Source organism: Anarrhichthys ocellatus, unplaced genomic scaffold, assembly GCF_004355925.1.
Source record: "Anarrhichthys ocellatus isolate YVR2014 unplaced genomic scaffold, GSC_Weel_1.0 scaffold8, whole genome shotgun sequence".
NCBI lineage: Eukaryota > Metazoa > Chordata > Actinopteri > Perciformes > Anarhichadidae > Anarrhichthys > Anarrhichthys ocellatus.
The window spans coordinates 3,126,716-3,138,785 of record NW_022280038.1 but is presented as its reverse complement, the minus strand read 5'-3'; the positions used below and the strand labels follow the sequence as shown (position 1 = coordinate 3,138,785).

General features: G+C 45.1%; 1 protein-coding gene across 5 annotated transcripts in view; it reads left to right on the top strand.

Annotated features, from left to right (window-relative positions):
* The window catches only part of shf (Src homology 2 domain containing F), an 87,984-nt gene that overhangs the window by 51,370 nt on the left and 24,544 nt on the right, over positions 1–12,070 (top strand). For 3 of the 5 annotated variants that reach the window (XM_031848375.1, XM_031848372.1, XM_031848371.1), the window contains exon 3: positions 9,866–10,084. In XM_031848375.1, the coding sequence (XP_031704235.1) occupies positions 9,866–10,084 (219 nt within the window). Of the gene's footprint in view, positions 1–9,865; positions 10,085–11,140; positions 11,240–12,070 lie in introns of all 5 variants that reach the window. The other 2 variants (XM_031848374.1, XM_031848370.1) reach the window with 1 other exon arrangement.

The following is a 12,070-nucleotide window of genomic DNA, read 5'->3' as shown; positions in this document are numbered from 1 at the left end:
TGAGGACTTTTTGTGTTCTCCATCTCGCTGACGGTTATGTAACATCTCTGTCTGACACCCTGCTTTTGGCTTGGATGAATGTGGTTTGGTTGCAAAGATGAAAAGCTGCTGCATATATGCATGTTTTCTGGTACCAATGACAGTACCTAATGGCCTTCATGTGTATATGTCTGCTTACCTTAGATTCGTTTGTAAATCTAAGGTGCATCGCTCCGTCTGCCCTGTCGGAGGGAATCAGGTTGGACAGAGCTGAGAGGTCTGACTGGACTCCAGAAGCTTCTCTCTGGGCTGTCGGATGTCTGATCTAATGGAGGCTGAACAGGACAGACAGCAGGCACACACACACCAGCACTTTAGACTTATAGTCTTGTGCAGCTCAACGGGTACAGTACGGATACACGGAGACAAGGACCAGAGTGGGCAGACATTGTTTAGAAGTGTATCATATTCATCATTAGGAACATCGTAAGGCTTTCATGTTGTGAAATAAACAACAACACTGCCCCGAGCTGTAGGCAGACACTTGTACAGTGGGTTTTAATTAGACGGTGGTTAATTGCAGTGTCTCATATCTGATACTTGTACTGGAGGCGGATGTCAGACCATGGAACTGTACCACTGTCCATGCATGCGTGTGTGCATCGTATGAGGAACATGAAACATGACAAACATACGAACATCATCCATTCTCACAATGTGGAGTTGGAGCCACCTGTCTAGCTGCATATGCTATACCTTTATAGAGGTCCTGCATTAAGATACATAGTGTCTCTGTGTCACGACAACCATTCATCCCCAGAGAAATGCCTGGATTTCAAAACGCTAAATGTCCTTCATTCATCATATTTATATTTCCATAACAAAGGACAGGTCTTTAGAAGTTTGTAAGCCAAGGACACACGTTGCCTTCTACCCTTTTTAAAAGTTGAACACCATATTTTACAAAAGTAGTTGTAACTTTAATCAAATGATGGTCGGCTGATGTTTCATTTTGGCTCAGATGTGCGGCAGCTGCTCATAGGAATCTGTCAGTGTTCAATGACTCAACAACACCTTTTTGTAAAGCATCCAGTTGAGGCTCAACCGCTCCTGTGTTCAGTGTTTCCCATTGTTTAATCTGTCTGCGGTCGTGTTGTGTTTTAGTCGCTCTGACGCCGGGTGACGAGGATCAGGTCACGCACACACAGTCGTGTAAACACGGTCAGCAGCTTACAGCGGTAATCCACCGTTACTGTATTCGCCCCCTTCCTCTGGTCGTATGTGGGCAGCGCCTACCGAGAGGCTGCACTCATCTGAAGGTCAAAACAGCACACGAGTGATGTCACTGCTGTGCAACTATTTGCATTGCCAGAGCCCTACTAATGCACGTCTCCCAGAGGACATGCACGTCCCGTGGACTGGAGGGATTGGTATACAGGTCACAATGCTACTCCAGCATAAGTAGGATAAAGGGAACAAATCAATACCAAGCGGCCCAACGTCTCCATATCTGCTTTCCTTTCAGCCCCAAGATGCAACTGCTTTTTCTTTTCTTTTCTATTCTTTTTTTTGACATAATGAATATTTATGCTTCTCTGTTGAACTAGTTACACAATTTCTTTTTACTAATTTGCTGCAGCTTCATCCTCATTTTGTGCTCGATAATGAACCTTGACTTTGAAGTTCAGGAATTGTACGAGTGGCAATATGCGCGTGCTGTTGGGGTGTATTTGTAAGAGCCTCTAGAGTTTAGACTTGCTGGCGTGTTGCAAACAGTAAAACTGAGGTCATGCACAGTTCAGGCTGTGTAATGTTGCCACAAGAAAAAGAGATTTGTTGCTGTCCTCTGTTTGTAACCCAGTTTGTGAGTAAAATATGTCAGCGTTTCAGCACGCATCCATCTCTCGCTAATGAGAGACAGCCCAAGGAGAGCGCAGTGACTGTCGGCTCCGCTCAGCGTGGAGGTGATAGAACTTAATTTCCCGCCGATTTCTCGGCTGTGGCTTCTGTCTGCATTGTTGTGCTGCGGGGAGAGATTATCGGATTATCACACAATAAAGAAAAAAAAGAATAAAAAAGTACGAGATTCTTCCTACTCGCTGCAAGGCCCCAGTTTAAGTGCACAGCTGTGTGTTGGCTTTGTTTGAATCTGAGCTATGCAGATGGCTGTTCAGGAAAATCGTTGGCTATGCAGCAAGCACCAGGATGAAGATGATGTGCTCGTATGGAAAGATCACTAATTTGATTCCCAGCATGAGCTACTGAGAGTGTTGAATTGTTAATATTAACGAAGACACCGAGACACTCTAGCTCAGGCGTTCTGAAAGCTGTAAAAGATCTGTAGTTGGTTGCTATGAGCTCCTACAAACATGGCCTCTGCCTGACCCAGGTCTGTGTGATACCACAGCGGTCGCTACAGTGCTCCCCTTGTGCCACATATTGACACAATATCACCGAGCTCTTTCTCAATTCTCTCCTCCTTCCCACAGAGGAGAGTAGATGAGCAGTCTCGACGTCCCCTGAGGGAATGCGAGCTAGTTGAAGGTTAAAGCAGCGAAGTGGTGGGGGTGCAAGTGGGTCTTTGCAGAAGGCCTATCGCCTTTAATGGGCTATTGCCCCCCTGCGGGGTGGGGGCCATGAAGTGACTATTCATCACAGCCACGTCCTCGTGTCATCAGACTTCCCTGTCCCCCTCCTCTGCGACCACACCGGCAGATTAGGCATGACAAGAGGCACTCACTGGCACGGCGTACTTGTCTCTCCTTCCCTTTCTCCTCTGTTTATCTCCTCTCCTCCTCCCAGTTCCCTTCCCAGAACCAATCCCTTTCCCATGCTGTTTTCTCCTTCCAGCAGCCCATACACAACCTGAACTCTGGGTGCACTCTCCTCTAATCCACCGCCAGTCTTATCTCCGCTCAGGAACAATAGCCACAGAGCAAGCGCAGCTCAGAACTGCAGCCTGCAGAAAAATAGCTCCACTTCCACAAGGCTCGGGGACCCTCTGCGTCCAACAGCGTCAGCCAAGCAGCCTGTCGCTGCTTCGCATTAAGTCCTCCTCACTGTGCGTCGAGAACAAACATCCTAGCTTCTGTGCGCTTCTGTCGTCCAAATGGAATTTCTATTACTGCAGTACAATCGACGGCAACGGCGAATGACTAATCGCATCTGTACTCGTGTCGCCTCGTCGTTATGCTGATCTACCGCTTGTCTTTGTGTGTGTTCACTGCAGTGTTTTTCGTGAGCTAGCGGTGAGGGCCATTCTGTGATTCATGTAGGTAGATGGGCTTCTTTCCAAGCCGCTGTCCTCATTCATCTCCTATTAATGAGCTTTCAGCTCAGTCCTAACGAGCTGTAATTGTGATTGTGCCCCGCATAGGATCAATGCCACCGTCCATGCAGCGGCACTGCGGTGGAAAGGCTCTCACATAGGTGAGGCACTGCCAGTGTTACACAGTGAGGCGGCATCAAAGTCCCTCCACGGTGTTACATCATCCCGTGTCAAACAGCAGATCCAGTTAACTACTCGTCACTGATGCCTGACTTTGTTAATTAGCAATCCCTTCAATGACAACAGGAAACTCAATTCCATCTCAAGCACGTCCGTCTTTGGGACTTGACCTCATGTTGATTTCAACTGGCTCTAGGGATGGCAGTGTCGTTCTGTCTGTGTGGGTGATCCCGTGGCAGACGCGTGTGAAATATCTTGACAACTACGAATTTTGTATTGACATTGATGGTTCCCAGAGGATGTCATCAGCAGGTTGATATTTTTGTTTCTATTAAAATATCTCGAAAACTGTGTGGTGGATTGTCGGGACATTCAGGACAGACATTCAAGGTCCCCACTCACCGTTCATCTAGTAGTGCCATCATCATCCGATCAAATTTGTGTTTTACCAAATACTTTGGTTAATACCCAAATACCTGCACAGCTAACATTCCCATTTGCTGTTGACACCTGGCTAATCTAAGGTTAGAAGGTAGAATTGTCATTGTGAGCATGTTAGCGTGTTGATTTGAGCATTAACCAGCACCGTTGTACTTGCTGACAGTCTTAAGGGCGACTGATGTGTACATAAGTTTAGTTTGACTTTCCTCTTACTGAAAGCCAAAGACACAATCAACTGATATTACACCGAGAACGAAGAAAGCGTTGCCACATGAAAATGATTTGGAGAGCTCCGTCTGGTGTGATAAAGGCTATTGCACACAGAAGCAGTGGTCTGTAAGTACTGCACCTCATAAGTCACCGAACAGTTATTTTCATCTGCAGTGAGCTTTCAAGTGATGCATGTTCGTTAGCTGCTAGATATGGAGCGCCCTTCACTGCTGTGCATATTTTATTATTCTTGCCACTCTCTCCTGGTGTCTGTGTCTCCCACTCTCTCTTCCCATCACTCTCCACGACTTCCTGTCGCAGTCTCTTTGTTTATTTCTCCCTCATGTGACAAACTTGCATCACATGCCTGTCTCTAATTTTCCCTTTTTCTATTCACTGGCTGTCGCTCTTTGTCTCTGTCTTTTCTCATACATCCCCAATAGTCTCCCTACGACTCTCACTCTCTGTTACTTTGTCTGGCTGACTTCCGTCATCACCCGCCTCCCTCTTGTTTTCTGCATTGTTTTATGGCATCTCTTTAGACTTCCTCTCTTGCTCCAGTAAGGGAACGAATACATATACATGTCAGCGTGTTGTGGAAGACACTCTTCAGATTCTATTCCCTCAGGCCATCTTGGGGAACAGCAAATGAACACATACGCGGGTACACACACCCACACACTCGGATATTACATGTGACTGACTGCACCATCTTTAAATGGACACACTTACGTGGCCTGTTTGATATAACGTTTAGAGAGATTTCCTTACATTAATTCATAAAGGTGACACATCCTGCCTACAGGAGCCTTTCACTATGTTTCATTTGAATGACAAAAAGTATCACTTCCAGCTGAAACAGTAGGCATTTATAAGAAAGCAAAACCCAAAATACTCTCCTCTCTGGGCCCAGCGTGAATAGACTGTCTGAGCTTTGGCTTCCAGGCTTCCGGAAAGTATACGTGTGACAGGCAGGCAGAGGCCTTGGAGTGTACCCACCGCAAGCCTGGCACAGTATGAGCCAGGAGGAAGGAGGAGACGGTGAGAACAAAGGCATGGCTGCTTTTGTTCTGTCTGCAGGAGGCTGATGGAGACACAGCAGCACACAGACACACACACACACCCCTTGCAGATTGACAAACCTGTCATGTTCGCCGAGAGACAGGCACGACTGTAAAAAAATCAAAGCTTTACAAATTGTCTCCAAATATCAAATCAAAGTACTGAATGTTGAAATTGTGCAGGCTGTGAAAAGAGATGTATGACAGAAGCGCGCGTGTTAATTAACTTGTTTTGTCTTTGCTGCTTTTGTTCCATTTTAAAACACTATGAGACGTGAACATTAAATCAAAATCGGGGGTGAGCCGTGCGCACAATGCTGACAGGGTTGTTTTGTCTTTGCTTATCGTAACGATTCTCCCAGAGGTCTTTGGGTAACGGTCTCAGGGAGGAGCCTCCTCTTGGCTCCACTCAATAAGCGGAATGACACTCAACAGCCGGCCGCCACGGGTCAAGGAGCAAAACACCTTCTCTTGTCAGCCCGCTCTCATACTGACGCACGATATATGTGGGTGGCCCCCGATATAGCTTAAATCTCTGACTGCTGAGGCAAGATAAGCCCTGTTGTCTCTTCACAGACCTGGACCATCAGACAGAATGTAACCAAAGCTACGGAAAAGCCTCACATGCCACATGCTGCAGCGGCTTTTGTTGATCAACCCTGTAGCCTTCATAAACGTGTGTCTTTGTCATGGAACAAGCTTGGCTGGGCCAGTGTCACAGATCTCTAAAATACCCATTCGCATTCATGAGCATGAGTTTAGTAATTCATGTGTTAGAGCAGATGCTCTCTGATTCAATCATTTATCTGTTTTAAAACATTGAACTATGCAGGGAGTGTTCTACTATAATATATCCTTAGTTACCCATTTGGCTCACGCATATTTCGTCATGCTCTTCAGATGGAGGCTCTCGGCAGAGATCCACCTCGTTGATAACCGAGCTCTATGAAGTGACAATAGCTCCTCAGGTTCAGGCTTTCTTTAAGAGTGACTTAACTCAGGGAGCAGGCAGAGCAAATCCTTGAAGCCTGGGTATTTTCTGGCCATTGTTTTCCTGGGGTGTAAAGTCAATCGCATTTAATCCTTCACTAGTGCACAAGAGATCCCCCTCAATCAAATCCAGATATTCACTGTGCCTCTGCAAGCGCATCGCACAGCAAACTCTCTCTCTGGTTCAGTAGGAGTGGGCGGGCGGCAGTCAACCAGAGAGGCAGATAAATGTGTTTTCCCCCTTTTACATATTTGAAGCTTTAGCCTTGCAATAAAAGCACAGTTATGCAATTGTTTGCTACTTTCTTGCAAATGCATTCACTTTCACCGGTTGGCAATAATGGAGAAGGACGACGACGTAATGCAGGAGCGGTCCGGACGATGAGGGCTAGATGGCTCGGTCAGTCCTTTATGTGCAGCAGGATGCGGTTTCCAGGTTGGTCGCTGTTAATGTTTTTTTTAATTTAATCCACAGCTCTCTGCCTGCCCATGCACTGCCGTGATAATATGCCCGGAGGGCTTCTATTGTAGTGCGTGTAACAGGAGCCCCCCTGGATGTATTGCAAGGAGCATGTTCCTCTCTTTCCCATAGGATTAATCTCTCTAGTTCATGAACCAGAGATGAAAATAATAACGAAGACAGGATTTCAGCCTTGTTTCAAAGCGTAGCTCTTCTTCTCACTGCCTCTATTTTTATTTATTTTTTTGCTTGCATGTGGAAACTTGCATTGAACTGACTGGTGCTTTTTAAAATTGTTATGACGTATCTGTGTCTTTTCTCATTAGGAAAAAGCTTGAATGCAGCTTTTTTAGTGGCCCTAAACAGATGGTTATGGTCAGTGCTGCTGCTGCTGCTACATGACTTTCGAAACCCCGTGGAGTGTGGCACACTTTCTCGGTGTTTAATTGTCTCTTAAAATACTTTTAAACACACCTTTTGGAGCAAAAACTTATTTTCGGCTGCATAAAATATCTCCTCTCCTTCCCTTTATACAATACTAGGGAAAATCAAATATTGCAAGCATTTCAGGGGTATGAATGTAGGAGTTGTCAAGACCAAGTAGGCAAGGGGCAAAAAGCATAAGGGAGAGGAAGTGCAGCATCTGGACAGGAACTCGGTCATCCGGGGAGGGGGAGGTATGAGGCACATCAAGGGAGGGTGTGGTGTCTGACCTCTGACCCTTAACACAGGGTAGAGGTCTAAGACAAAAAGATAGACTGCAGCTGTGTTGAAACATGCAACCCCACTGCCATGCCAATCACTGTAATTTGCCTAGACTGATGTGTCCCCACCCAGCTTACCAAGCGTGCCTTAACAGGAGCTGACAGCGAAAAAAGAAAAGAGTGGAGGATGGAAGGAAGGAAACGAGGAAAGGAGGTTGGAAGGAAGAAGGCCAACGGGGCTGCTATCTGCACACACAAGGCCTCATTCGGAGCTAGCAGGGAGTCTCAATCCACTGCAGCAGTTTATCGAAGGCAACGTGCCTCCAATTAAAGGGTTCTTCCCACAAGATTTACTCACCACCAGTAATACCTTCCTCCCATCCCACTCTCATTTTGCCTCCTCTGGCAGGCAGCCCTGCTTTTGCTTCTTCCACCCCCTTCTAGAGCTATTTGTTCTCCTGCAGGGAGGAAGGACCTAATCATGCCAGGATCTCGTAGTACCAAGTCTTTTAACTGCTAGATCAAAGAGTGTGAGTTTGCCTAATGCGGGATTACACTGAGATGCGGGCCCAGGCAGCCTCACCTCACTCCACCCCTCCGCTTCCACCACCACCACCACCACCACCGCCGGCGGGTAGCTCCATTAGGCTCAACGCATTGCTCATTTTTCCGCAAGAGCTCCCTTGGGCTAAGAGGCAATTATGCAGTAGTGTGGCATAATATTTCATTCTCTTCACATTGCATTACTCTATGGTAATGCTGGCCACTAACAGCTTCATGTGGCCCAGGAGGAAGGGTGCAGGCTGCTAACAACTTCATATGAGTGGAGGGAGATTGGTGAGGGGAGGCGGAGGCGGAGGCAGAGGAAAAAAAGGAGATGAGGAGAGTTCTCAAGGGCACGAGGCTTCATTAGGAGTCAGGTCTGTTCCACCTGCTTACATGGAGAAAGAAAGGTTTCGCTTGCATCCTAGATTAGGTCAGGTGATGTTAACTCGATTTATAACATGAGTTCGATTAGATTCATGATTCTTAACATACCTAAAATGTATATAGAGTAAGCCATATTCAGGAAACAGTTTGAAACGTTGACATGTTTGGGGTTTGCTGAAATGTTTGTCGCTGCTTTGCTTTATATTTCTCAGTAATGTGATTTTCACAGCCTCTTTGAAATGCTTGAGATAAACCTGACTGCTTTATGAGATTAAATATCTCAAACGGCGGTCAGGCATCCTTCAAGGCAGTGTCCGTCTTAGTCATGATTTTATATTCATGCAGAAAGCAAGGACACATGAAATATCCAACTACAGACAAACCACAGATGTTGAAATTTTCCAAGAAGTGTTTACTGTTGCATGTACTAAGGAGCCTCTGTGCATTGTGCAGAGATTGCACAAGGTGAAATGACATTATACCAGAGTATATGTTGATTTTAAGAAAATGATAATACTACTGAAATGACGGGTGTAAATCAACTATTGATTAAATAGACCTTATATGTTGAATATGGGACATAGAGGGAACAAAGTGAGAAAGGAAATCGGTGCCGTCTCTGTTCTGACAGAGCAGGTATGTGCAGCCCGGGGGCAAGGCTGTTCAGAGCCGTGGTGTGATTTCTGCTGTGCTCAGGGAGGTTACACTGTGTCCTTGTTGCAGGTGCTCAGCCCCCCCAGGCCCCCCTGGCCTCCCCTGATTTCAACACTCTTCTGCTTCCCACTACTGTTATCATTCCAGCAACAGCAAACTGTCGCCCTCATTCTCTACATGTAAGAGTCCCCCGTCTATACCGCTCGCACATCCCACACATCACATCCCTTCAACATGCAGATTGTTGTCTTCCTGATGGTGGCTGGTGGGGGATTTACACTTGAGATGTGAACACGGTACATGTAGCACCTGTAGCCGTCTCACACTGGCGCCTTGCTAACTGTTGTTGGTGTGCATTGAGGCTACGGTTTGACTGCAATGCTGCCAGCTACCTTATAAAAAACAAACCCAGGTTGTTGAGGCAGTGCAACAGTGGGCAACAGTTGAGCAACTTCAGTGGACAGTTGATTTCTTCAGCACAAGAACGTACCAACATTATTATGAGCAATCTTTTTTTTTTTTACCCTTTTTACCCTTGTGTACCGTTTCTTCTACAATGATCAGAAATTGTTTATTACCAGCCATAATAAATGACAGAGTTTACTTGGTTTACAGCTTCTTTCTCATTCAAAGATGGAGGGAAATAGATAAACCTTTTAGTCTGATAGTCAATGTTATTAGTGCCCTTTAACCTGCAAACTGTCACTGGCTGTGAATTCAGCCTTATAACAACAATGCAAGTTGCTGAAAATGTGACCATCTGTCAAATCAGTTAAAATATCACGACACATTCATCACATGCTGTACACGAAATGTGCAAGTCAGGCCTTCCAAACTGTCCTGCTTTAGTGTTTTGTAATTGCATCTACTGTCATAAATCCTCATTTTTCGCATGTGGACGGTGTTCTGCCCCACGGAGCCGTTTTCATCTATAAAGTTTTATCACAGAACCCCAGCATTAACGACCGGTCTTTCTCCTTGTTTGTAGAAATACGATCCGGTGGGCGAGGACCCAAGGAAGGGTCGATGAGGCAGCCGCCCCTGTACGACACGCCGTATGAGCCAGCCGAGAACGGCGGAGACTCTGACCCGGAGCACTCGCGCTGCCCCAGAGAAAGCCGGCTGCCCCAGGATGACGAGCGGCCCCCCGAGGAGTACGACCAGCCCTGGGAGTGGAAGAAAGAGAGGATTTCCAAAGCATTTGCAGGTACGACACCGACATAATATGACGCAAGGTGAAGTAGCTAAAAATCAGGAACATACTGCATAGCATGAAAAGACTTGTGTGGACAAAATACACAACCTCCACGCTTTGCTCTTTCTTGTACAATCAATATTAAAACGTGCTTTCTGTATCCTGATCCAACAACACTTTCAAGTGGCAATCTCAAAGATATTCATTTGAAATATTGCCATAGGAGGTAACACAATAGTGATTTTGCCTATGGCCCCCTGATGAAAGTATTGCAATATTTGTATATTTGCAGTATTACGAACTGGGTGTTTACACACAAAAATACTAAATGCCGACAGTTTTGAATACGTGAAGCTAATGTATCAACAGAAAGACTCCAAACTGCTAAACTCTAAGCACAATTACATTGTTTTGACTTAAATAGAAAATATTAAAACAACCAGGACTGAAATCTTAGGCATTGCCACTTTAACTTAAAAAAAGATATTCTGTTACTTACAGTCAGACAGTGAAAACTAAACCAGTTTAGTAATAACTGCTGTTAAATTGCAAGCTTTTAACTCTGCAACTGTTTCTCTTCTGCTTTACTAACCCTGTGTCTGTCTCTTCCAGCTCTAACACATTTGAATTTGGCTTCTGTCAGGTTGTGAGGGTTGCTGCTGCTTTAAACTTTCTGTTAACGCTTCTGTTTTCCCCTCCTCTGTTAAAGCACCCACTAAGTTCACTTGCAGGTGTCCAGTCTATGTGCTTGTTTTGATCCAAGTGCAGCCTGTTTAAGCTAAAAAATGATAGCTATGCTGCTCAGGGGGGCATGATTGGTTTTCCAGGTGCATGTAGGTGCAGGTAGTCGCTGTGGTTTGAAAGCTTCAGCATGGCTAACTCAGCCATAACATCAATCAGGGCTGTTCCTGGAAAGAATATGGCTTTGGAATATGAATAATGCACCCCGAATTGGAAAGAAATGCCAAGCCCTGTTATCTGATATAATAATAGAAAATCAGCAACCCATGACTCTATTTTTCATCGCCCCTTCTCTCTTTATATTTTGTCTTTTTTATCCTTGAACAGCTCTGCTTTGTTATGACTGCATTAGCTACGAGGGTTCTGTAAGTGGCACTGGATCAGGTCCCCCCGGAGGAAAGGACTGCGCCTCTAAATCCCTCACAGGTACCATTGGAGACGGGGCTGGGGATTGTCTCTTGTCTGTCTGTATATATTCAGCTTACACTTCGGCTTTGATGCCTGAAACATACGGGTTTCCCTGAATCTTGCTATTTGATTGATTACTTGCTTAAATTCTCAGCACACAGGTTAATTGTCCTTTAGAATGAATGTTATAAACATGTTTTGCAGATCATTAAAGTGTGTAAGATTTGATTAACTCTGCAAATAATGGTCATGTGAGCCCTAAAAATGTATTTTACTAGTTTGTTGAGAAAATGTCATCCACTTCAAATACAAATCACCTTGATTAGAATGACATTATCAGGAAGCCACTAGTGTGATTGCCTAATGCTTGAAGTGGACATTAAATCAGCCTTTCGGTGTACACATGAATGTATAAGTGCAGTAACACTTCCTGTTGCTGTGGGAATCGATGTTATCTCCTCCACCTCCAAGGGAGGATTAACACTCTGGCAAATTTTTATGACTTGAAATTGCAATTGTGATATTAGAGGGAATAATTTTTACATAATTATTCTCATTTTCATTGAAAAACATGTAAAAATGATTATGGTAGGATTTCTGCGGGGATCTGTATCGATCAAAGAGTTTATCTGTAGATGGTGATCTGTCGGCCAGGACATCTCTGCAGCGAGACAATATTTAATATAAAATGCTATATTGAGGCCTCCTAAAATTTGAAAACTGCAATAGGCTATATTACGATTTTGACAACATTTCGATTAATTGTGCGGCCTTAATTAAAACTGCAGATAGAACAAGACTGAAATGCTGTTTTTACTTCCATGGGGGGGGGGGGGGGGGGGGGGGGGG